The 27,520-nt window shown below is 43.0% G+C and overlaps 1 protein-coding gene across 1 annotated transcript; it reads right to left on the minus strand.

Moving 5' to 3' along the window:
- Positions 1–2,212: 2,212 nt before the first annotated feature.
- On the minus strand, positions 2,213–27,193 carry LOC306937529 (large ribosomal subunit protein uL3-like). The gene is made up of 10 exons (XM_079521362.1): positions 27,066–27,193; positions 21,687–21,879; positions 19,938–20,106; positions 18,438–18,573; positions 13,832–14,018; positions 12,829–12,989; positions 10,781–10,882; positions 4,945–5,040; positions 3,714–3,833; positions 2,213–2,637 (listed from the first exon to the last, which is right to left on the minus strand). Exons 1-10 carry the CDS (start codon positions 27,066–27,068, stop codon positions 2,566–2,568), a joined length of 1,239 nt encoding a protein of 412 aa, XP_079377488.1. The 5' UTR covers positions 27,069–27,193; the 3' UTR covers positions 2,213–2,565.
- Positions 27,194–27,520: the final 327 nt, after the last annotated feature.

The raw sequence follows: 27,520 nt of genomic DNA on the forward strand, positions 1-27,520 counted from the left end.
GATAGAACAAACCTTACCTTGAGAAAACAAAAGTTGTAGACTTCTTAAATTACCTCTGTTAACATGGAGCGTCTATGGAGTGACGTCACGCTATCACCACTAACCCCGAAAGGGGGCGTATTTAGGGGGGCGGGGAAATTCTGTGAGATAGGCTTATTCAGGAGAAATGCTATTTTCCCCGAAGTCTCCTGAACTTGGAACGCAGCATTTTGTGTTGAACAAAATGTGTTTTTCGAAATCCACGTCGTTACACCGAATCTCCAGTAGATAAAAACTGCTGGGTTGCGCCACCGACAATAGCTGGTCTACAAGCTCTGCGACGCGTTGTGAGCTTGTAGATCAGCTATTTTCGCTGTTTTGGTCCAAAAGTGCCCTCTTAGGGGATTTCAGCCCCTTGCCTCTCTAACACTAGTCTCTGCACACGTCTCTGGTACCACCACAGAGTGGGAGAACTATGCTCTGAGACTGGGACCGTGACAGGGACAGAGACTGGTGTCACAGCACCCCCTGCTGTTAAGAAAGAGCAGTGGACTTAACTGCGTTTGTGAGTATGATGAGTATTTTTCAGTGTATACAAGTGGTTCTCAAAGTGGGGTCTTACCGTCTTGGTAATGGCCCGTATGGAGACCCCCAGGGGTCCTTGAAGGTGTTCCCACTCAGCAAAATGAGTTAATATACCATCAAGAAAATTGACCACTTTTATCAGCTACCGGTATTAAAAGAAAAAAACAATCTTGAATGAAATCTGCGAAATGTGGAATATGTTTTTCAACACAAAACTTGTATGTGTGGGGGGTCCCCTGGCACAACAATATATTCTGATGGCGGTCCTCGGCCAAATACGTATATATTCATCTGGGGGGTCCTTGACTTGAAGAAGTTTGGGAACCACTGGAGCGGTCCAGAATTGAACAATTGTATAACTCTATGGACGGTTCCCGCTGTGGTCACAAAGACAGGGTGACCTGTTGGAATGCTGACTTCATCCGCCTGGAACCCGTGAAGATGATGAGGATGATGAAGAAGAAGAAGCTGTTATTTTTGTATTAGTGTGTGACTTAATTCATGCTCGTTGTTGTGCATGTCACCTTTGGGACAGTGCAAAAAAAGAAGAAGCTTGTATTGATCTGTCTTTGAAACAAAATAAATTATGGTCCAATGCCTTTGGATTTATTTTCGTACAGTAGGCATATGTTAAATAAAAAAATATATATGTTAATGACGTTTAGAAGATTTTCGAACACTTTCCTGGGGGTCTTTGTGTGCTATGTGGTTTTAGATTTTAGCAGTGAGCCCAGTGTCTCTGATGTCATGAACACTGGGCTCACTTACTTCCTGGACTACATGTTGTCTCAGTAAGACAGCCCTACCCCTATCCACAGGGAGGAGCAGTGCACCAAAGCATTATGGGAATTGTAGTCCAGGAAGGAAGTGAGATCAGTGTCTATGACATCAGAGACACTGGGTTCACTGCTAAAATCTAAAATATCTAAAACCACATATTACACACAAAGACCCCCAGGAAAGTGTTCTAAATCTTCTAAATGTCATTAACATATTTCTTTTTTGCAAAAAGTGTCCCTTTAACATCACATGTATGCAAGTGAATAATAGTAGCGCACCGCAAGGCTATTCTAGTTAACCAAAACTAATGACATCATGCCAACTACTGTAGATGTGGGGGGAAAACACATTACTGAAATAAAAACTGTGATCATTTACCACAAACCAAACGTAACAAAACTAACTAAAACCAGCTAATACTATGGAGAAAATGTCCTTAGTTTTAGCCATACATAAAGCTTGTATTTTGGGTGGATATGTAATATAGCCTATATCCTCCATGTTTTATTTTTTAGCTGTTCTAGTTTTAAACTGTTAATTCAACATTGTTTTGTTGAATTTCACTTTTTTTTTTTTTTCTGACCTTTTTGAATCCCACTCCTGAAAAAAGCCAACACTAATCACTAAAAACGAAAAAAAAATGAGAAAAAGCTTAACTAAACTAAACTAAACATCAAATAATAAAAATACTGAAATTTAAAACAAAATTTGAAAAAAAGTAAATAAAAAATAAAAAATATGAAGAAAACTGTAATCTTGTTGCACCAATAAGTGTAAAATCCTGTGTTTTTCTCCTCTGTATAGTGTATGCCTTCACTAGTCGGTCACAACTCGTTCACACGACTACTAGACCACCACTACTACACGGTAACTTTAGAAAGACAACTTTATTGCAAAGTTTCAGTTTTACAGCAATTGTGTTCTTTAAACTTGCAATTCTGAAGAAATAAAAAGAGGAAGCAAAAATCCAGCCTTCTTTTGTGTGTGCGGTGAATATTCTTTTTTTCCTTTGGTTTAAACCCCATTTTGGGCCGGGAACCCCTTTTTGGTGTTTCAAGCATTATGTTATGCTTTAGCTATTGAAACATAGCAGATCTACAAGCTCGTAGCGCGGCACTCGGTGCCGCGCTACGAGCTTGTAGATCTGCTATTTTTGAAAAACGCAGCATGGAGCTCTGTAGAAGCAGCAGTGTGTGATGATCCTCTCCGCTCCGCGATAGGCTAGACGGTGACCTCCTCGGGCACGCCTACCGGTTCCACGACCTTCTTCAGGGCGTCCTTCTTCAACGGGCCCTGCGTGTGTGCGAACCAAACCAGGGGTCAAAAGGTCAGAGGTATCTAATAGGCTTGTCACAATCATTACGTCAATCGTTTAATCGCAATTATATAGTGGAAACGGCAGATCTACAAGCTCTGTGACGCGTTTTGAGCTTGTAGATCGGCTGTTTCATATGAAATATGAAATGATCTTAAGTTATGTCTCGTACAGTATCTTCCCCGTGCACCTTTTGATTACAGAGCCTATAAAACCCAAACGGAAATTAATGTTTTTAATATATTCGTAATTGTGTTCCCATGTTGAACGCCAAAAACACAATTAATCGTCAAGTAAAATGTGTAATCCTGACAGCCCTAGTCAGAGGTCGACCACTTAACCACATGAACCCACACATGATAACTAGACACCTGCGGATGGCGAATTTAGCCGCGGTTGCCGCGGTTAACCGCAGTTTAGGGTGGATCTGGGTCATTAAAATATATTATAAATTAATATTGGAAATAAATTAATGGCATCTATCTATACAGTATATAGGCTTATTATTATTGCTTTTAAAACGCACAAAATCTCGCAATCCGCAACCACCCGCAATCCGCAGGTGGTTGCGGATTTATAAATTGGAATGATTCATTCATGCGGTCGGATAACGGGCGGATTACAAATATGGACACGCGGACTCGGGTGACAAATAGCAGATCTGCAAGTCTCTAATCCCTATATACAGTATTCTATAGGGGTGAAAATAGGGGGCGCAAATAGCAGATCTGCAAGGTGCCGACTTGAGGTGTTGTTGTGAGCTTGTTGATCGGCTCTTTTCAGCAGCGGTGGATGGAGGAAGTATACTAACATTTTCTACTCAAGTAAAAGTAGCAATACCACAATGAAGAAATACTGCAAGTTCAGTATTCAAAATATACTTCAGCAAAAGTATACAAAAGTACAAGTTTTCAAAATGTATAAAAAAAAACCATTTGAAATACGAGATCTGCAATATATTTTCAGCATGCAATCAAATTCCACGTGAGGCGCACACATGCGCGTGTCCATGCAAACGCACCCGCACACACACACACACACACACTACACCCACCATGAACGCCCTCTTCTCCTGTGCGGTCTGGAAGCACCCATGACCAAACTTGGAGGTTGTGTCGATGAACTTGAGCTCAATTTCTTCCTTGTGTTTGCGTGACGTGTGCACACGCAGCGACTGTGAGGGGGGAGGGGGAAATACACAATTATGTTGACATCACTGTGGTTTTTGGCAGCAAATTTTGATTTTTGTTTTAGTCATAGTCTCTTGAATAGTTTTCATTTAGTTTTAGTCACATTTTAGTCACCTGGAATGTCTTGGTCTAGTCTTGTCTAGTTTTATTCGACTGAATATCATAGGATTTTAGTTGACTAAATCTACAGTTGTTTCAGTCGACTAAAGTATTTTGGCGGGCCTTGATGCCGTCGTAAAGACTGTTTTTACACTTGCTGTGGGCTTGTAGATCGGCTAGTTTCAGCATGCAACCAAGTGTAAAATGACTTATACTGGATCTCTTGTCCACTAGTCCCTTCCTAACATTTAGTCTAGTTTTTATTTGTTGACGAAATTGTCAGTATATTTAGTCTTAGTCTCAGTCATCATAGCTTAGTTTTTATTTAGTTTCCATTTAGTTCCGTCAGTGGAAAAAAGGTAGTCGACGAACATTTTTCGTCATAGTTTTAGTCGACGAAAACAACACTGGTTGACATTGATATATATTTTTGAGTGGTGTAAAGTGTAAACCACTCCTACAACTGGCTTTGTTAGTTTACGTGTCTGTCCGTACCAAAAATCAGCTGTGGTCTGACGTAATGTCTGACGTAATGAAATCACACCCGTGTGAACTGGGTGACCATAGCAACCGAGCACGGACAGACAGACAGACAGACAGACACGTAAACTAACAAAGCCAGTCGTAGGAGTGGTTTACACCACTCAAAAATGAGCATGGTTGCTATGGTCACCCAGTTCACACGGGTGTGATTTCAGCTTTGTTAGTCTACGTGTCTGTTCGTACCAAAAAATGAGCATGGTGCATTGTGATTGGCCGGAATGAGACATTACGTCAGTGACCACAGCTGATCAGGCTATATAAGACCTTGCACCACTCAGTTCACACAGGTGTGATTTTTGTATAATTGATCAAATCAATCCATTCGACTGGTGACCATGGCCAGTATTTCACATCAGACAGTACAGGTCCCCACACACGCAGAGTGCGTTTTTTCGGATTTGGTTTCTCCACCGGGTTTTCCGAAAAACGCATCCAGTAGTGCAACCACCTTACCTTTCTGAGCGTGAGGCAGCGTTTCTTGGGGCCGACGACGCAGCCCTTCAGCAGGAGGAAGTCGTTGTTCACCTCGCCGTAGTGTGGGAAACCGCCCTATACGGAAAAGTAGGAAACGTTTTCATGTCATCATGATGGGCAGATTTGATCGTTAAAATGTGTTTCCATTGTCAGAGTGGGATATGTGTTTGTTTTTATTATATTGAAGGTAGAGAGAACCGAAGTCTGTCATCACTGCCGCTATACAGGGCCGCTATTCCCCCTGGGTAATTTTTCGATTGTTTTGATTTTTTAGATTGTGTCATAAGAACTGTGTTCCAAAAAATATCATCCCGGAGATTTTACTCATATAGATACGCGTTTACCAAGAGTAAAGGAGCTTGCACACTGGTGCGTTTGTCTGATTAGGTCAGGGGTCCTCAACTAGAAATGCTGAAGGTCCACTAATCATTTTTGAAAAAGACTAAGGTCCGGTCCCATGCCACGCAGCGTGGGCAACGCAGCGGCCAGCGGAGAGCGGGGCTCTATATTTTTTAGTACAGTCACACCAAGGCAAGCTTATACAAATCGGATCCCCTCCCAACCAACCAATACTGCTGCTGATTGGCCAGGCCGTTTTGTGGCCGGGCATCAAGTCTGCCTGAGAGTTCCCAGATGGGAGCAGGAGGGGGGAACCCAGTGTACTCTCTGCTGCCCCATCTGGCGGAGTCAGGTTAGGAAAGAACAGCGACTCTGATATTCGGGTCCGAAAACAGCAGTGTGCTGCTGTTTTCCACCAAAACACAGACGTTATCAAATGTAACACAATGTCATATAGACCACACAGAGTCACATACCTGACCCGATTTGTTTATTTTTGGGACACAGTATGACGTGATCTTAAGATTTCTCTACTTGGATTTTCCTTGGACAAATATATGGGGAGAAATATGTCTCAAAAGTATTTACAAATATTCCATGATTTACAAATGTGTTTCCAAGATTTACAAATGTTTTTCTATGATTTGCAAATGTTTTTCCATGATTTACAAATGTATTTCGTATTTTTACAAAAACAATATAGATTTGTGTGTGCGTTTATCCTAAAATACCATTTGTAAATCCTCAATTGTGCGTGTGAATGTAAATCTGCATTTGGCATTCCTTTTTCCTGTTGAATCATTTTGAGACAAACGTCACGCTTTTTTATGATAATTTTCACAAATGTATTGTAAATATTCCACAATTTACTAATGTGTTTCCGTGATTCACAAATGTGTTTCCATGATTTACAAATGTATTTTGTATTTTTACAAAGAAAATATTAGATTTGTGTGTGCATTTATCCTAAAAAAACATTTGTAAATCCTCAATTCTGCGTGTGAATTGTAAATCTGCATTTCGCATTCCTTTTTCCTGTTGAATCATTTTGAGACAAACGTCACGCTTTTTTATGATAACTTTTACAAATGTATTGTCCTATCCACAAAAAAACTTGTAACTTGTAAGTTGGCATTTAAATACATGTGCTATGATTTTTACAAATATATGACAATTTGTAAAAAAAAAAAAAAAAAAAGATTATACTTGCAGGCGCATTTATCAAAAAATATCATTTGTAAATCATCAACTCTGTGTGTCAATTGTTGCCACTGCATTTGTGGATTTTCTCAATGCATTTGTGACACCAGCCACTTGTGGATTTTCTCAATGCATTTGTGACACCAGCCACTTGTGGATTTTCTCAATGCATTTGTGACACCAGCCACTTGTGGATTTTCTCAAAGCATTTGTGAAACCAGCATGCGGTAAAAATGTCTCAAAAAGGTGATTGGCTGCCTTGTTGCTAGGCTGCCTCTAAGCCAATGGGAGATTTACCATAAATCCTATAGTCTGAAGATCATAAAAACACAAAGCAACATGAGCTACAAGGCGAGGGAGGGCGAGGTGAATTTGCCGGTCGGCCCATGGGTCGGCCGGTCAGCCCATGGGTCGGCCGGTGGCTCATGGGTCGGCCGGTCGGCCCATGGGTCGGCCGGTCGGCCCATGGGTCGGTCGGTCAGCCCATGGGTCGGGCGGTCAGCCCATGGGTCGGGCGGTCTGCCGCATGGGTTGGCCGGTGGCTCATGGGTCGGCCGGTCAGCCCATGGGTCGGCCCATGGGTCGGTCCATGGGTTGGCCGGTGGCTCATGGGTCAGCCGGTCAGCCCATGGGTCAGCCGGTCGGCCCATGGGTCAGCCGGTCGGCCCATGGGTCGTCCGGTCAGCCCATGGGTCGGCCGGTCAGTCCATGGGTCGGCCGGTCGGCCGCATGGGTTGGCAGGTGGCTCATGGGTCGGCCAGTCGGCCCATGGGTCGGCCGGTCGCTCATAGGTCGGCCACATGGGTCGGCCGGTGGCTCATGGGCCGGCCGGTCGGCCAATGGGTCGGCCGCATGGGTCGGCCGGTGGCTCATGAGTCGGCCGGTCAGCCCATGGGTCGGCCGGTCGGCCCATGGGGCGGCCGCATGGGTCGGCCGGTGGCTCATCAGTCGGCCAGTCGGCCCGTCGGCCCATGGGTCGGCCGGTGGCTCATGGGTCGTCTATTAAAGGAGCATTCAGTGATTTGGAAAACCCCCCAGTCTGCCCCGGTAACAAGATGGGGTGACACGCGACAGGCCAACAGCACGCACACCAAGGCCCGCCCCCGCTCGATCGGCGGAAGGCCCCTCTCTATCCTGATTGGATGAAGGCTGGGCCACCTAGCCAAAAACGAAACCTACGTTTTTTTGACCCCAGGGGTTAACTGGGGACAGAGAGGAACTCCTTATATGGTCAGCACACTCTATAGTAGGGCGGATTATCACAACAGAACAAAAAAAGAAGTGATATTTGAATTAAGTGAAATCACTGAATATACCTTTAAGTGTAATAGTGTAATAGGATAACATGTGTAATAGTGTAATAGGATAATGTGTGTAATAGTGTAATAGGCTAATAAGTGTAATAGGCTAATACGTGTAATAGGCTAATAAGTGTAATAGTGTAATAAGATAATATGTGTAATAGTGTAATAGGCTAATAAGTGTAATAGTGTAATAGGATAATATGTGTAATAGTGTAATAGGCTAATAAGTGTAATAGTGTAATAAGTGTAATAATGTAATATGCTAATAAGTGTAATAGTGGAATAAGTGGAATAGTGTAATAGGATAAGTGTAATAGTGTAATATGTGCAATAGTGTAAAAGGCTAATAGGTGTGATAGTGTAATAAGTGTAATAGTGTAATCAGTCAATAGTGTTATAGGGTAATATGTGTCATAGTGTAATAGTGAAATCACGGCTGACCCATGAGCCACCGGCCGACCCATGGGCCGACCGGCCGACCCATGGGCTGACCGGCCGACCCATGGGCCGACCGGCCGACCCATGGGCTGACCGGCCGACCCATGAGCCACCGGCCAACCCATGCGGCCGACCGGCCGACCCATGGGCTGACCGGCCGACCAGCCGACCCATGGGCCGACCAGCAGACCAAATTCACCTCGCCCTCCCTCGCCTTGTAGCTCATGATCTTCAGACTATAGGACTAGCAACAAGGCAGCCAATCACCTTTTTGAGACATTTTTACCGCATGCTGGTTTCACAAATGCTTTGAGAAAATCCACAAGTGGCTGGTGTCACAAATGCATTGAGAAAATCCACAAGTGGCTGGTGTCACAAATGCATTGAGAAAATCCACAAGTGGCTGGTGTCACAAATGCATTGAGAAAATCCACAAGTGGCTGGTGTCACAAATGCATTGAGAAAATCCACAAGTGGCTGGTGTCACAAATGCATTGAGAAAATCCACAAATGCAGTGGCAACAATTGACACACAGAGTTGATGATTTACAAATGATATTTTTTGATAAATGCGCTATAAAGTATAAATTATTTTTTACAAATTGTCATATATTTGTAAAAATCATAGCACATGTATTTAAATGCCAACTTACACGTTTTTTGTGGATAGGACAATACATTTGTAAAAATTATCATAAAAAAGCGTGACGTTTGTCTCAAAATGATTCAACGGGAAAAAGGAATGCCAAATGCAGATTTACAATTCACACGCATAATTGAGGATTTACAAATGTTTTTTTAGGATAAATGCACATACAAATCTAATATTTTCTTTGTAAAAATACAAAATACATTTGTAAAACATGGAAACACATTTGTGAATCATGGAAACACATTTGTGAATCTTGGAAACACATTTGTGAATCATGGAAACACATTAGTAAATTGTGGAATATTTACAATACATTTGTGAAAATTATCATAAAAAAGCGTGACGTTTGTCTCAAAATGATTCAACAGGAAAAAGGAATGCCAAATGCAGATTTACAATTCACACGCACAATTGAGGATTTACAAATGGTATTTTAGGATAAACGCACACACAAATCTATTCTTTTTTTGTAAAAATACAAAATACATTTGTAAATCATGGGAAAAAAATTGCAAATCATAGAAAAACATTTGCAAATCTTGGAAACACATTCTCCCCATACAAATAAGCCATGTTGGTGTTTTAAGCATTGTTATACTTTAGCCATGGGAAAATAGCAGATCTACAAGCTCATAGCACGGCACCGAGTGCCGCGCTACGAGCTTGCAGGTCTGCTATTTTTGAAAAATCTTTTACTATAGGCCTATATTCTTTCACAGCCAGGTTTTTAACTCAAATCTTTGCTTCTGGGGAGGTCCCTGGAACAACATACTTCCAGATGGGGGTCGGCGGCCAATTACATAATAATCTTGGGGGTCCTTGACATGAAAATGTTTGAGAACGACTGACATAGAAACATATAGGTTTTTCAGAAAACTGTCAGGATTTAGAAGACATTTTGTAGAATCGTTCCCAGGTCAAAATGGGTTAACCCAGGGGTAGTGTTGGAGTGACGTCAGGACTTATGGGTTCGTCGCAGTCCCGCCTCCTGTCATGACGACGCCTGGCCCAGGAAATGAATCCCAATGCATTTTTCCCATAGACATTTCAAAAAGACGGTTACGCCGCGGACAAAGCCAACTCCAGTCGTGACAAATCATGACAATAAACACAATATTTTGGACCAAACAAACAATTACAAAGAAGAAAAACAACAAAAAAAGTGTTGTAACCTGCCGTTTTTTTCTACTTTCTAATTCTTTGTTTGGCCCAAAACATTGTGTTTATTGTCATGACAAGAGTTGGCTTTGTCTGCGGCGTAACCGTCTTTAAATAAATACTTTCTAAAAAGTCTATGAGGAAAATGAACGGAGAATCATTTCCTGGGCCCTGGTAGGGGGCGGGACTGCAACGCTCTATAGCAGGGGTGGGCAACTTTGACGATGGCGAGCCAATATATTTCCACACTCACTCCAGAGGGGCCACATTGCATATTACTGTCGTAGCAAAAATAGCTGATCTACAAGCTCAAAACGCGTCGCGCTGCGACGCTTGTAGATCAGCTATTTTTGCAATTATTTGAATTGAAAACCTGAATAGTTTTTTGCTATTTTTGAATTAGAATCCTCAAAAGTAACCTTTTTTATTGAATTTCAAATGCATTTAGTTATAGTTATGTTAACTTTATGAACTGTTAACATAACTACATTGGACACAAAAAGACAATAACATTTTAATACTAGTCATTAAGTACTAGTCATTTAATACTAGTCATGAAGTAATTAAAGCAGCTTTGGAATTGTAAGTATTCTGATATTAACCTGTGGGCCGCATTAAGTGAAGGTGGGGGCCGCATGTGGCCCCCGGGCCGCCAGTTGCCCACCCCTGCTCTATAGGTAGAGGACAGTGGATAATGCGGTCATGTCACCATAGTATACCGTACCAGGGGATTGATGGTCTTCTGGGTGACGTCAAAGAACGTGGAAGCGTTGTTACGGATCACCTTGCCGTCCTGCATGTGGACTCCCTTACCCATACGGTACACCTGGGTACAAAAAACACAGTGAGTTAATAATAATAATAATAAACTTTATTTATATAGCACCTTTTTTGACAGTGTCACAAAGTGCTTAACAATATACAAACAGTAACAGTGTTACATAGCAATCAAACAGCAATAAAATGACATTATGAAGGGAATTAAAAGCAATCATTGGTTATCGGTTTAAAAAGGCTTTCCTATAAAAGTGGGTCTTTAATTTAGTTTTAAAAATAGCCAAGGAGCTAATAGACCTCAGGTCAGATGGCAGGCTGTTCCAGAGCCTGGGAGCCCTGCTTGAAAAGGCCCTATCCCCCTTTTTCACCATTTTAGTTCTCGGCACCTCTAGTAGGGCTAAGGTAGAGGACCTTAATTGGCGGACAGGCTGCTTGTCATCATCATGACCGCAATACTGTCTGCCAGACAGGGTGCATATATATAATAAACATAATAGTATGTAATTGAATTAGATGTCACGCTATTTATTCATTTATTTATTTCGTCATTTTCTGAGGCGCTAGCCCCTCCTATATATGCCCAGCTTTGTGTGTCTGTGTGTATACCCCATAGTGATGATTTGATTGGCTGAGCACGCAATGTGACGTATGGTGATGTATGATGATAATTTTGGTGCAGCGGTGGCCTAAGGGTTAGAGGAGCGCCTTTGTTGCCGAAAGGTTGCCGGTTCGATTCCCCGTATCTGGGTGGGGAAGTGATTGTCATCACTCACCCAACACCGCTGAAGTGCCCTTGAGCAAGGCACTGGACCCCCAACTGCTCCCCCTGGAGCTGCTTAGTGGCCAACAGTATACGACTGTGGTTGTACTGGTCAGCTCCCAGGTGTGTGTGTGTGTGTGTGTGTGTGTGTGTGTGTGTGTGTGTGTGTGTGTGTGTGTGTGTGTGTGTGTGTGTGTGTGTGTGTGTGTGTGTGCGTGCGTGCGCGCGCGCGCGTGCGTGCGTGCGTGCGTGCGTGCGTGCGTGCGTGCGTGCGTGCGTGCGTGCGTGCGTGCGTGCGTGCGTGTTTCTATGTGCAGGGCGTTGCTGAAAATGAGCACCTGTGCTCAGCTACTTCCCTGGGTAAATACAAAATAAATAAATAAGAGCGTGAGTGTGATTTTTCTTTTTATACACATTTTTCACCTAAATTATAATGACCCTAATTAGGACGGAAGGAACCTTCTTGCTGAGCTGCCTGCAGTGGTGGTGGTAGCCCTTACGCTCTTGCTGAGCTCTGTGCGTTGGTGGGGGTATAAGCCATAGATATATATATAAGAAAGCTAGATGGCTCACCCGCTGCTGCTGGCCAATGAGAGCGACGTTGCTACGTGGCGGCCATCTTACCTCGGGGCAGCATAACATTGTGTCTATGGGGCATGTACTTTTTAAATAACCATAACTTGCTTAATTTTCAACCGATTTTCAAACGCTTTGGTTTGTTATAAACGTCCGAGACGTCCGCATACTTATATGCTTTTATATGACATTTTAATAAAAAATAAATTGAAGCAGATAAGCACTGAATCATAGCCACATTGTTGATAACATTTGTATTAAACCAACGCGTTTGTAAATCCGTCAAGATTTGAGCGAGTGTTTGAGCTGCCATAGAACATACATGTACTGTAGCCTAGGGCATTCACTTCTAGTCATTTTTACTACAGTAGTTGACTAGTTGCTTAGTTTACTCGTCGACTAGTTGTTTAACTACCGGTACCTATTATGTAAAAAAAAAAATAATAATAAAATAATCTACCTGATCTTGAGGCCTATACAAAATCGGGGGGAAAAAATAAAAAAATAAACTATTTTTTTGTTTTCTTATCAACTAGTCAACTAGTACCAACAAGGTCGACTAGTGGATTTAATGCCCTACTGTAGCCCCTCAGCAAGATGGCCGCCTTGAGCCATCAAGGCCTTGAGCCATCTAGCCTTATGGGTATAGCCCTTTATACCTTCTTGTTGAGCTCTGTGCGGTGGTGGTAGCCCTTCTGGCCGGCGCGGGCGATGGTGTAGCTGACCCGGGCAGGATGCCAGGCTCCGATGCACGCCACCTTCCTCAGGCCCTTGTGCGTTTTCCTGGGCAGCTTCTTCACGCCCCAACGGCTGGTCACGCCTAGTAGTGGTAGTAGTAGCAGGGTCAGAGACAGAGACACAGACATAGTCAACTGGATATTGTGTGTGTGTGTGTGTGTGTGTGTGTGTGTGTGTGTGTGTGTGTGTGTGTGTGTGTGTGTGTGTGTGCGTGTGCGTGTGCGTGCGTGCGTTTACGTGTGTGTGTGTCTGACATGTTTAGTGTGAAAACATGTGAAATGAGACATCCTCATAATTAGTATACTTTCTACTTTTGGTATACTTTTAAGTACATTGTATATACCAATACTTTTCTACTTTTACTCAAGTACATTTTTAACTCAGGACTTTTTTACTTGTATTTCTACATAGACTTTTACTACTAGGTATAACTAGTCTAAAACATGTGTACCGGTCGGTATGTATACACTGACACCACGCTAGACAGGAACGCCCAAAAACGTCACATCCGGTTTTAGCCTTGGGTAAGAATTTTCTATGGCTGCCAATGCAACTTGGTCCAATCCTTAATCACATACGGACAAACATCTATGCCGATGCTATCTAACTTGCGGAGGTAGCGTGCCTTGTCCACGGGCAACAGATCTTTCAACGTATGGCATTGCAAATACGTTTGATAATCGCTACTCTGCTCAATATTGTTTTGAAAATGCCGCAAATTGCATTGCAGTGAACGAGCGAAAATCACAACTTCCCCCGTTTGTGGGCGGAGTCACAGTTTGAGGCGCTGTTTCCGCGCCGTGGTGTCAGTGTATACCCACGCTCTGATCATAATAACCAGCTCCTCTCTCCCATGCAGCCGATAGATAGATAGATAGATAGATAGATAGATAGATAGATAGATAGATAGATAGATAGAGATACCTTTGAAGCCGTGGCCCTTGGTGATGCCGATCACGTCGATCATCTCGTTCTGGGAGAACACGCTGAAGACGGGCACCGGCTGCTCCAGGTGCTCCCGGGCCCATTCCACCTTGTCTGAGATGGTCCCTCCGTTGAGCTGGATCTCCATGACGTGGGCTTTCTTCTGTTTGATGGGCAGCAGACGCATCTGATGGTTGGGATGGATGGGGAGAGAGAGCAGGAGAGGCATTCATTTTTTTTTTTATTAAATGTTTTATCCCACAATTTTGTAACCCATTTTTTCACCCAGTGTCAATTATCTAATGCATATATGTCAAACTCAAGGCCCGGGGGCCAAATCAGGCCCGTGAATGAATTATCTTTGGCCCGCGGAATGATATTTAATTAGTATTAGAACTGGCCTTCTGGTATATTGCACGGACCACCATAATACTACAAGTCCCACAATGCACTGCGAGTGCATTGGCACATATCACATACTATGAAAGCAGTGCTTGGTGAGGATCATAGAACAGGAAACTGAGCTTAATAATAATGCATTTTCAGTTTTAAATGCATTTACCTTTTTTCTGTTTGCCTGGGACGTCCTCATGACCGCGGTGCCCGTGTGTTGAAACACAGTCCGGCCCTCGACTTGTACCAATTTCTTTATTTTGGCCCACTGTGTATTTGAGTTTGACATCCCTGATCTAATGTAATCCTGGGCGCTACACTTCCTCTGCCAACCTGGGGGGGCAGCGGACTGACCTCATGCTTCCTTCTATGCATGAGGAGTCCAAGCTGCTTCTTTTCACCTGACAGGGGGGAGTTTCCCCGGCTGGACATAGCGCGTGGAAGGAACACGTTATTCCGACCAGTTCCTTTCCCCCAGGAGAGGCATTCAGATCAGGGATGCACCGAAAGAGAAATTCTTGGCCGAAACCGAATAACTAATATAGGAAACAGTTGGCCGAAAACCGAATACCGAATATCCGAATATGATTAATATTATATATCATTTTTCCTACCATTGCTGTCATGGCCGTACCTTAAAGCTACCTGATTTATTGCAAAATAAATGGTTATGGCAAAACTTAACTTAAATACTAATCACTATTATGGGTTCATAAAACATTTATTCAACTCTTTTGAATGCATTAATTGCATACACTATTCGGTGATATATTTTCTGCCTATGCGGGCCGAAACCGAATAGGCCGAAAATGCATTTTTAGCCATTTTCTGCCGATTATTTTCTGCGGACGAATATTCGGTGCATCACTAATTCAGATCAGGGATTATTTCATCTGATGGTGGATTCATGGTTGGGAGAGCAGGAGACATCAGTGTTGATTTCGTCGACTAATACTATGAAAAAAAAAAGTTCATCGACTACCTTTTTTCACTGACGAAAACTAAATGAAAACTAAGCTATATGATGACTAAAACTAAGACTAAATATATTTAGACAATTTCGTCAACAAATAAAAACTGGACTAAAATGTTAGGAAGGGACTAGTGGACAAGAGATCCAGTGTAAGTCATTTTACACTTGGTTGCATGCTGCATCAAGGCCCGCCAAAATGCATTTCAGTTGACTAAATCAACTGTAGCTTTAGTCGACTAAATTCCTCTGATATTTAGTCGACTAAAACATTCCAGGTGACCAAAATGTGACTGAAACTAAATGAAAACTATTCAAGAGACTCAGAGACTATGTATGACTAAAAATAAAATAAAATAAAAATGCTGCCAAAATCAACACTGGGATCAAGGATTCGTTCAACTTTTTTTGGGGGGGGGGGGGGGGGGGGGGGGGGCACTAAGCCCTCCAACATCTGGCCTTCAGATATGACGTCAGGTGGCAGTCAAGTCTATGGACTTTCTATGTTTGCTTTATGCCCCCAGTGACGTCATGTGGCAGCCACAGTGGGCGCCCCTCACTTCATAGAAGTGTGATTTGTTTTCCCAAGGACCCCCATCTGTGGGACCCCAATTTACACTGTTACCGAAGAGTTTACAAAGTGTACAAAATGGAATCATAAGGGTCGATATGGTTCCATTTTGTTCCATTTTGTACACTCATGAGCATGATAAAATAAAAGGAAAAATGTTTCCCTAAAGGCTCAGTCTATAGATGTTTTTTACTTAATTTTGTTATACAATGAGCGAGTCGTGTTTGGTCAAGTTTTCCTCTGTGTTTTTGAGACCATGCACCACTCCTGTAGTTAAGTTTGAAAAAAAGGACGAAGAGTTTTCTCAGTGCTCCATTTTGTACACTCTCAGAGTTACAGACGCATTCGGTGGTTTTGAGAAACGGTGAATTAGAATCGTGTCTGTGCGTGCATGTGTGTGCTGTGTGCGCGCGTGTGTATTACTATACTTTTGAGGTCTTACCGTCTTTGTGTCTGATAGCTCCATATTACAACAATGTCCCATTTGTCCTACTACTCCTATCAATTTCCTGTCTGTCCTGGCTGCTTAAAAATAATTGTAGAATCATTGTGTTGACTGTTATGTACAACTTGACCCCCTTGGATACGGTGACACTCTAGTATGTCACAGTCAGGGACTTAGCCCCAAGCGAGTGAGTGCCAAGCAGGCATGCATTGGGTTCCATTTTTATCTAGTCTTTGGTATGACAAGTCATGACCGGTCATGTAGCACGTGACGAAGAAGGTCCCAGGACCGAAACATTTGTTCATTTTATTCAACCTTCACTATGAGCACAGAGCACGTTGTGAGCATTTAAAAACAAAATAAATACTATTTGAGTCTTCCTTAATATCCTATGCAAGCGAGCGAGCGAGTCTTTTTTCTGACTGGCAGTCTTCCTTCCTTAAATGTCGGTTTCCACCCGACAACGGCAAATTCCTGTCATATCCTCTTTTGCGTTGTGTGTATATATACCGACGTTTCAAAGCGCACTCTAAACGTATTTTCCCCAGTGTGAATTTTACTACTAAGGATTTGCTACTAAAGATTAATAGCAATATATCTCATGATGATCTCGCCACAATATCATGATCTCCCACAACACTCACTCTTCACACACAGAACGTAAGACTGTGCGTCTGTGAGTGTTAGTGTATAGTATGCAGGCGCGGCATTTGACTGCCAACATAACGGTTTCCCCCGGGCAGACGTTGGAGCCAGACGATTATTTTTAAACTGCAATTTGAAACTTCACACTTGAGTGCCGGCCGCTATACTCAACAACAGAGAGGAGAGAGAGAGAGGGGAGGGGAGGGGGAGGGAGACGTGTTTGTTTGTGAAGTCAAGAGGTCGGATGAGACGTCTTTTCTTTCCATGGCATATGTTGCCTACCTCTGCCCTTACCAGGTGCAGGTTATATTGTTACCCTGTCATTCACTAGCTGAGCAGGGACGTGCACACATAAGGGGGCTTCAGCCCCTGCCCTTTTACCCGTCTGTAAAACGACTGCCCTCTCCAGACCACGAATGCAGCATTTACTACATGGTGAAAGAAATGCAAATGCCCCTCCTCTCCTTTACATGCCATACCGGAAGGCAGCATTCATGAGAATTGTTTTTTTTTCTTCTCCGAAGTCTCCTGAACTTGAACGCAGCATTTTGCATTGAACTAATTTGTTTCGAAATCCATGTCGTTACACCGCATCTCCAGTATAGATAAAGATATCTTTATTTTGGGCCAAAAGTGCCCTCTGCTGAGCAGACAAGCCCAGAGGTTCTCCAACAATTCATGTCAAGGAAAATGTATATTTATATTTGCTGATCCTATTCTGGCTCACCTGCCAGTAAGGAGCCTCCACTGGGAGGACGTATAGAGAGCTTCTGTCCTATACTCCTAGACTTCCTATAGACTCCACGTGGTGGATCCGAGTGCCCCTTAAATGTGCTATAGTGATATTTTATTAAGACATTCTCCCATATCCATATTGGTTCAAATAACCTTTTTTTGTAGTCATTAAAATACAAAGCAATGTAAGAGTGGACTACTAACTAGCCGACACCAGTGGACTCCTACATGCTCTACTACGCGCTCCTATCCAGTGTCAGAGTCCGTATCTCTGCAGTGTTGTCAGCTCCTCTTGTCGCACCGCAGTGTGTCTGGGGCCTGACAGCCAGCCTCACCCCCCTTCTCGCTCTCTGACCTCGGGGGGGGGGGGGGTGGGACCTTGTCCGATGTGGTCATTAAAACAAGTCGCGGATTTAAATTTGAACTTCTTTTCCACTCTGAACGTGTGTGTGTGTGTGTGTGTGTGTGTGTGTGTGTGTGTGTGTGTGTGTGTGTGTGTGTGTGTGTGTGTGTGTGTGTGTGTGTGTGTGTGTGTGTGTGTGCGTGTGCGTGTGTGTGTCAGTGTGAGAAGTGCTGCACGGGCGGCTTATGTGGCTCAGGTCGTCCAATGATCCGTGGGTCGGTGGTTCAAATCCTGGCTCTTCCTGTCTGTCTCCATGTCGAAGTGTCCTTGGGCAAGACACTGAACCCCACATTGTCTCCAATGAGTCGGTTGGTGTGTGTGTGGGCTTGTGTTCGCCGCTTCACCTCCCAATGTATGAATGAATGAATGAACCATTGAAGAGCGGCTTGAAAAAATCACAATGAAAAGGTCTTCACTTTAAAAATGCCATTCATTTGTATATACCTGGGTGTGGACTATGACTCTGATGGCTGAGCAGTACTTCTTCATGGAATTGAAGTCCTTCTCCAGCTGCTTCTTGCCGGACTCATCCTGCCACTTCTTGCTGTACTTGGTAAAGGCCTTCTTCTTGCCCTTGGCCCTGCAGGAACACGTACAAGTACAAGTATTTTTAATACAATTCCATTTACTTTTAGTCATATTTTTAGTTTTAGTCTAGTTTCAGTTCACGAAATGTCATGAGATTTTAGTTGACTATTAAAATCTACAGTTAATTTAGGTCGACATTATTTTATGCCCCCTTTCATGGTGACGAGAGACCCGGAAAAGAATTCCCCGTTCATTTTCCTCATAGACTTTTCAAAAAGTATTTAGTTAAAGACGCTTAAACAAAACAAAAAGTGTTGTATCCTGCCTTTTTTTTTCCTTCTTTCTAATGATTTGATCGGCCCAAAACATTGTGTTTATTGTCATGATGTGTCACGACTCGAGTTGGCTTTGTCCGCGGCGTAAACGTCTTTAAATAAATACTTTTTGAAAAGTCTATGAGGAAAATGAACGGGGGATTCTTTTCCGGGTCTCTCGAGGGGGCGGGACTGCAACGCTCTATTGACCAATTCCGTAACGGGTCTCAAGGCTGCTGTACTTTATACCTCATACTAAGCATAAAGTATGAGGTATAAATTACAGCAGCTTGTGTTCCTAAAACAGAAAGATTGGGTATTGGGTAAGACTGACGTTATGTATCTTTCAGGACCTTTCACTACTTTGTCTCAACCATTACTCTGGTCTGGTCTCGGTCTCAGCCACCGCGGTAGATATTTTGACGTTCCGTTTTTTTGTATTTTGTAATGTTGCCACTACTGTTGGAGCAGCCATAAACTACACAGGTTCATCCCGATGTTCTGGGCATCTTTGTAATGTTAGTGTTAGTAAAAAGCAGGTAAAAGAGTAACGTTTGAGGCAGACTAACATCAGTCACTTTTCCATTCACTGTAGTAGAAGAATTTCTAAAGATTTTAGTCGACTAAATCTACAGTTGATTTAGTCGACTAATATGTATTTTGGTGGGCCTTGATGCCTTCGTAATGACTGATTTTACACTTGCTGAAAATAGCTGATCTACAAGCTCACAACGCGTCGTTCTGCGACGCGTTGTGAGCTTGTACATCTGCTATATTCAGCATGCAACTAATTGTAAATCGGGATCTCTTGTCCACTAGTCCCTTCCTATAACATTTTAGTCTAGTTTTTATTTGTTGACGAAATTGTCAGAATATTTAGTCTTAAAAGTCTTAAAAGTTTTAGTCACCATAGCTTATAGTTTTCATTTAGTTTCCATTTAGTTTTCGTCAGTGAAAAAAGGTAGTCGACGAAACATTCTCGTCATAGTTTTAGTCGACGAAATCAACACTGCATGGTGTTTTGTTTAGCCAGCATGCTTACTGTATAAGTTGGATAAAGAATGTCTGGCTAAATGCCACATAATTGTCATTTTTTGCGTACCAGTTTTTGTAGAATCTCCTCTTGCACTCGTCACTCATGTGCTCGGCGAAGATGGTCTTGAAGGGCCGCAGGCCGCGGTTGGTGGTGATGTATCCCACCAAGCCCACCACCACGATGGGAGGGGTCTCGATGACGGTCACCGCCTCCACCTCCTCTCGTTTGGCCTGCTCTGTGGAACGGGGGGGACACAAACACAGCAGGTTATCCACATGAATCCATTTAGACCTGAGAAAAGATTCTACAAAATGTCGTCTTTAAATCCTGACAGTTTTCAGAACAATCCATGTCAACTGTGTCAGTCGTTCTCAAACATTGTCATGTCAAGGACCCCAAAAATTATATGTAATTGGCCGCCGACACCCATCTGAAAATATGTTGTTCCAGAAGCAAAGATTTGAGTTAAAAATGTTCGCTCTGAAAGAATATATTCAAAGGTTTTTCACCACGTTCGCGATTTTTCAAAAATAGCAGACCTACAAGCTTGTGGCGCGGCACTCGGTGCCGCGCTATGAGCTTGTAGATCTGCTATTTTTCAATAGCTAAAAGTATAACATAATGCTTAAAACACCAAAAGCGGTTCACGCCCAGGCCCTATAACAGCTCCCCTCCGAACGCTCATCATCATTCATGACCATCTGAGCGGAAATCAACTGGGACTGGGTTAAGGAAGAAGAGGCCGGCCTGGGCCATGGCTCAGCGGTCCAGGCACCTTGGCTGGTAATCCAGTCTGGCAGTGTGCCGCGGGTTCGACTCCCGATCCCGACGGCCTTTACTGCATGTCTTCCCCCCCATCTCTCTCCCCATTTCCTGTCAGCCTACTGTCTGTCCCTCCATAAAAATATAAAATAAAGGCGAAAGCCACAAAAAAAAACATTAAAAAAAAGGAGGAAGAGGCCTTGCTGTCCAATATGGCTGCTGTGCACTCTTACTCGACTGGATGTGTGGATTTTATTCATTTTCTGCTGTGCACAAGCCCATTCAGTGTGAGGGTTGGTTGTGTTGTGTGTCTGTCAAGTGCACTGTCTTGGAAGAGCCACCCATCGACTAATCTAATATACGGCAACCTTCCCCGTGTTTCTTCACTAGTCCGATCCAGAAGAACACAGTTTGCCGACCACTGGGCTATACAGAGCTGACAATGACGTTATATCTTCCCTTCTTCTCTAGAGAATCCTGCCTCAAAGCAGAAAACTGTCGTTCCCTGATGTCATCGCTATAGAGTGCCGCAGTCCCGCCCCCTCGAGAGACCCGGAAAAGAAACCCCCGTTAATTTTCCTCATAGACTTTTCAGAAAGTATTTATTTAAAGACGTTTACGCCGGCCCGCGGACAAAGCCAACTCTTGTTGTGACAAATCATGACAATAAACACAATGTTTTGGGCCAAACAAAGAATTAGAAAGTAGAAAAAAAACGGCATCTTTGTAATTATTTGTTTGGTCCAAAATATTGTGTTTCTTGTCATGATTTGTCACAACTCGAATTGGCTTCGTACGACGCTTAAAAGGTCTTTAAATAAATACTTTTTGAAATGTCTATGGGAAAAATGCTTTGGGATTCATTTCCTGGGCCTGGCGTCGTCATGAAAGGGGGCGGGACTGCGACGCTCTATAGGGACACATGCATCAGTGAGCAGGAACTGGGGATATAGGCAATGAAGGACCGGAAAGTCTGGCGTGCGTGGCATTGTGAAATCCATGATCTCGACCGCGGTCGAACAATGATGATGATGAAGTGTATACTGTACGTACTGAGCCCGGTGCGGTGCACCTCCCTGAGGGTGTGGGTCATGCCAGCCTTGTAGCCCATGAAGGCCGTGAGGTGGACGGGCATGCTGGGGTCATCTTTTGGCCAGGAGCGCGGCCGCCCGATGTGTCTCCTGCTGCGCTTGCGGGGCAGGAAGCCCATGTGCCCATGGCGAGGCGCCTCGAACTTACGGTGAGACTGGCAGGGAGAAACGCACGCACGCACACACACACACACGCACACACACACGCATGCACGCGCACGCACACACACACACACACACACACACACATACACACACACACACACACACACACACACACACACACACACACACACACACACACACACACACACACAAAACAAAAGTGTTATAAGTATTGTATTTCCTTTAATTTACCCATGTGAGTAATATCGGTAGTCTGTCAGCCATATGGCAGTGCTTTATGTTGCGATGTCATTTTTTATGTTAGGATTTTTAGCCCTGATGAAGAACACTTGTGGTCGAAACATGTTGGTTTTATAAATGGCTGCTCCCTCTTTTAACCCGGATCTCCCGTTTTTGTTCATGGGAGATTTATTTTATGTAACCTACCTGCCTCTTGGCCAGTTCTTTATTGTAAAAAGTTATAATAGTTTTCTTAAGATTCTTTTCACATGGCCTGGGCCGTGGATCAGCGGTCCAGGCACCTGGGCTGGTAATGATAATGATAATGAATTTATTTATATAGCACATTTCAAGACATAGTCACAAAGTGCTTTACAAAACAGGGTAAAAAATAAACAACAACGTAGTCACAGCTACAACACGATAACATACACACAAAAATAGAATAAGGTATATAAAAATAAATTAAGAAAAGGCCTTAACATAAAGGTGGGTTTTTAAAAGGGATTTAAAACATGACACAGATGTTGCAAGTCTTAAATGAATAGGTAGGGCGTTCCATAGTTTGGGAGCCCGGACTGCAAATGCCCTGCCACCTTTTGTGATACGATGGGCTGTGGGGGTCTCAAGGAGCGCTTTGTCAGATGACCTGAGTGAACGTATAGGCTTATAAGGAGCCAGCATGTCAGAGACATACTGGGGGGCCTGACCATTTACAGCTTTAAAAGTAAAAAGTAAAATCTTAAAATCAATTCTATAGCTAACCGGTAACCAGTGAAGGGTGGCTAAAATGGGGGTGATGTGGTCCCGTCTTTTTGAATTAGTTAGCAGTCTGGCAGCAGAATTCTGAACGAGTTGGAGACGGGATATAGCCTTCTTACACAGGCCAGAATAAATCGAGTTACAGTAATCCAAACGAGACGAGATAAAAGCGTGGATTACCTTTTCTAGATCTGCGGGTGTCAGGAAGCTTTTGATCCTGGCTATGTTCCTCAATTGAAAGTAGCAGGTCTGCACTACTCGTGTTACTTGGGGGTTAAAAGTGAGGCCGGAGTCAAAAAGCACACCCAGGTTACGGGCGACCTCTTTTACGTTAGGGGATAGGCTACCGAGTTCTGAGATGAATGGCTGAGTGGAATTAGGGGGACCGAAGAATATGATTTCTGACTTGGTTTCATTCAGTTGTAAGAAGTTATTTGACATCCAGTTTTTAATATCGGAAAGGCATGATAGGAGACTGGACAGATTACCTGTGACACCGGGTTGTAGAGGAATGTATAGTTGCGTGTCATCTGCATAGCAATGGAACTGAATATTATGGTTACGGATTATATTGCCAAGGGGGAGCATGTAAATAGAAAAAAGGAGGGGGCCAAGTATCGATCCCTGTGGTACACCACAGGTGAGGGGGACTGGAGAGGAAGAGGCTTCTCCGATCACCACAGAGAATGATCTGTCCGTTAGATAGGAGCGGAATAAATTCAGGGCTACGCTCTCAATGCCAACCCAGGTTTCTAGGCGGTCAATTAAAATAAGCCAGCCTTACAGTGTGTCGTGGGTTTGAGTCCCGATCCTGACGAACCTTGCTGTGTGTCCTCCCCCCCATCTCTCTCCCTCTACCCACTATCGTCTGTCAAGGCAAAACAAATCTTTAAAAATCTTTTTAAAAAATGATTATTTTTACATGCGTGCACCAATAACTGAGTGGTTATGGCACGTATACCGCATGGGCTTAATATGCCTATTATAATAGAGTCCCTGGTTCGATTCCCGGGCTGGCCGGACCTTTGCTGTATGCCGGCGTTCCCTGACTCTCTCTACCCGGTTCCTTGTCTCTCTCTACAGTAAATATCAATAAAGGAAAGAAAACCCATTCTGGGCGGGAACCCCCTTTGGTGTTTTAAGCATTATATTATACTTTAGCTATTGAAAAATAGCAGATCTACAAGCTCATAGCGCGGCACCGAGTGCCGCGCTATGAGCTTGTAGGTCTGCTATTTTTGAAAAATCGTGATAATGTGGCACAAATCTTTGGATATATATTCTCTCAGAGCGAACGTTTTTAACTCAAATCTTTGCTTCTGGGGGAGTCCGTGGAACAACATATTGTCAGATGGGGGTCCGCAGCCAAATACAGATAATTCTGGGGCTCCTTGACATGAAAAAGGTTGAGAACACTGACATAGAAACATAGGTTTTTCAGAATTTCAGGACTTTCAGACCACATTTTGTAGAATCTAGTCAGGTCTAAATGGGTTAAATAGCTCTATACATCCTGATAGCAATCATTGCTATAGATCTGTGTGTTTGTTCCATAACAGAGGTCTCCCTAATTGTCTCTCCAGCTCTGTGATGTCACTGTTAGGTCAGGATATCAATTCTGTCCAATCAGGATACAGAAATCATGCAGGACAAAAGCTAAGGATAAACACGTGAAATTGGAGGAGACGAAACAAAGAAATGAGCAGACGAAATTGGAATTGAAACACTATATGAAATGTAATCTGATGAATGGTTTCTCTCTCTTTTTTCTTCCATTTTTTACTTTACTAAAGAACTGAACTGAACAAACACTATAGCAATGGATACTATCATAATATAAAGCTTTTTTATAACCATAATTACTCCACTCCCTTTGGGTGTTTAAGCATTATGTTATACTTTAGCTATTAACTAAATTGTATTTAGCTTGAGTGCCGCGCTACGAGCTTGTGCTATTTTTCTTTTTTTTATTGAAAATGTGGCGCAAATCTTTGAATAGATATTCTTTCAGAGCGAGCGTTTTGAACTCAAATCTTTGCTTCTGGGGAGGGTCCCTGGAACTACATATTTTCAGATGGGGGTCACCGGCCAATTACATATATTGTTGGGGGTCCTCGACATGAACATGTTTGAGAACGACTGGCATAGAAATATAGGTTTTTTCAGAAAACTGTCATGATTTAGAAGACATTTGTAGAATCGTCCTCAGGTCTAAATGGGTTTTAACGCTTTGTGTGCCCACCCAGGGTGCCCATGTTTTACATTCATTTTTGTTGACATATTTTTTTTTTTTGCAAAGACGTCCACAGACGTCTTGGGCACTACATACGGGACGTTTCCTGTGGATGTCTTGGGCACAAAATGTGTTAAGAACATTACCTCAAAACCAATTTACTCTGCCCCATTTTATGACAGTGAGGCTGCTGCAGTGCAGTGGTGTAAATTAATTAACTAAGTAAACTTACTCAAGTACTGTACTTAAAGTACAATTTTGAGGTACTTTTACTTTACTGGAGTATAGTACTATACATCTCAGATGAAAATATTGTACAGAACATGCATTAATCACTTCAGCCCTGTACTTTGGCTAATTTGCAAATAGACGATATATAATACAAGCTGAAATCGGGACCTGTTGTGAGCTTAGTAGATCAGATTTTCTTTTTCAAAATATGTTTTATACATTGATCTTGTGAAATGGGACATTATCTGCATAATGAGATCGTTTTACCAATTTGGTACTTCAAGTACATTATGAATGATGTCAAATTAAATATACTTTTTGCACTTTTTACATTTGAATACCAAACTTATACTTACATTACTTGTAAGTATAAGTTACTTATACGTAACATTAGTATTTCTACATTGTGGTATGGTTACTTTTCTTTAACCCATTCAGTACGGGAACCCCTTTTGGTGTTTTAAGCATTATGTTATAAAAATAGCAGATCTACAAGCTCATAGCGCGGCACCGAGTGGGGGTCGGCGGGGGGTCGGCGGGCCAATTACATATATTTTTGTGGGTTCTTGACGTGAAAAAGGTTGAGCACCACTGACATAGAAACATAGGTTTTTTCAGAAAACTGTCAGGATTTAGAAGACCTTCGTAGAATCGTCCTCAGGTCTAAATTAAAATGGCTTAAGTAAAAGTACCGTATATAAACACTGCTCCAGTGTTGCACACCACACGGACGGGGGCCCACATGCCATTCTGGCCTCACGCCCATGAAGAAACAGATGTCAGGAAGAGGAGATATCTGCTGCCGGTTGTATTTTGAGAATGAATAGGCATCACTATGCACTTAACGGCTACACGCGGTCCCTGTCCGTCACACATGTAGCCGCGCTGTGTGTAGGAGGAACGACACTCGACAATATCAATCATCTGTAAACCCGTGGAGGAATGACATGTGTTGCTGTCCGTCTTTTTCTCTTCTCCTAACTGCTGTGTTTGAGAGACAAGTAAACCTCTTGTTTGCAGTTTACATATTCAAGTTCTTTAAGGAATTGCGAAAACACTTTTTCTACTACTATTCTAAATTATTTCTTGTTGTTATATTGTGACTACAATAAAAAAACTTCACTCTTGCTCAATTCCATATATATGAGATATAGCAATGCAGATTTTGAATATTGAAAATGCACAAGTTGAACAGCATAATCTGTGTCATACAAACAAGGGGCATGCATGCACTAGGCCATTAATAAGCATAGTAGGCTATGAATTATTTATTCTGTTTAATTTCAAATTAAAAAAAAAAAAAAAAAAAAATCTGTTATGGGATCATTTGGACTGAGACAGCTGGACAGCGCCGTCCAAACGATATCAGAGAAGACAAATCTACGGGACCACGTGCAAGAAAGTGGTGGCCATTTTCACCAATAGTCCATGTGGTCTCATCTTAGACCACCAGGGCGAGAAAGCCTGCGAAATCCTGAGTGTTAATTTAATTCCAAGAGCAAAAAAGAAGAAGAAGAAGAAGGAAAAAAGGACTAACTCTGGCAGCGTACAAATGGAACCAAATGGACCCTTACGGTAATTAAGGGTCCATTTGGTTCCATTTGTACACTCTCCCAGAGCTGAATACACTATAAAGTCACACAAATCAAAACAAAGTCAGGCGACTGTACGAGCCACGGACACAAGCAAACAGAGACAGAGTTAAGTGGACACTGCAGGTGTCCCCGGTTAATAAAACGAGGTCAAAGACAAGATAGATACAGCACTGACCATGTCTGTGTGTGTGCCTTCGTCCAGGCGAGGCACGGAAAGAGAGAGGGACAAGTGCTGATGTCAGGGTCATGCTTAAGACGATACTCTCTCTCTCTCTCTCTCTCTCTCTCTCTCTCTCTCTCTCTCTCTCTCTCTCTCTCTCTCTCTCTCTCTCTCTGGGCTCTAATTCCGTGGTGGGGGGGGCCCCGAGTTAAGGAGCCATATTCACTTTCAAACTTGGTCATTGCTGCCAAAAAAGGGGGGTGGGGGACAGCCCCCATAAGGTCTGGGGAGGTCAGGTGGTGGGGACTGGAGGGAGGCCCAGTGAAAAGGAACAGACTTCAGGAGGGGGGGTGAGAGGGAGGAGTGCATGGCTCCTTAAGAAGAAAAAATAAGACATCAGGGGTGCCTGGTGGCTCAGTCAGTTAGTACAGTGGTTATCTTAAATGGGGGGGACCCCCAGGGGTCCTTGA

This window comes from Electrona antarctica (assembly GCF_951216825.1).
Source record: "Electrona antarctica genome assembly, chromosome: 14".
NCBI lineage: Eukaryota > Metazoa > Chordata > Actinopteri > Myctophiformes > Myctophidae > Electrona > Electrona antarctica.

What these genes read in the sequence shown, in the direction of transcription:
- LOC306937529 (XM_079521362.1), bottom strand. An exon ending in GCACAGAGCTCAACAAGAAG is followed by an intron (nt 10,883 to 12,828) that starts GTATAAAGGGCT and finishes TTTTGTACCCAG; the next exon opens with GTGTACCGTATGGGTAAGGG. An exon ending in AGGAGAAGAGGGCGTTCATG is followed by an intron (nt 2,638 to 3,713) that starts GTGGGTGTAGTG and finishes GCACACACGCAG; the next exon opens with GGCCCGTTGAAGAAGGACGC.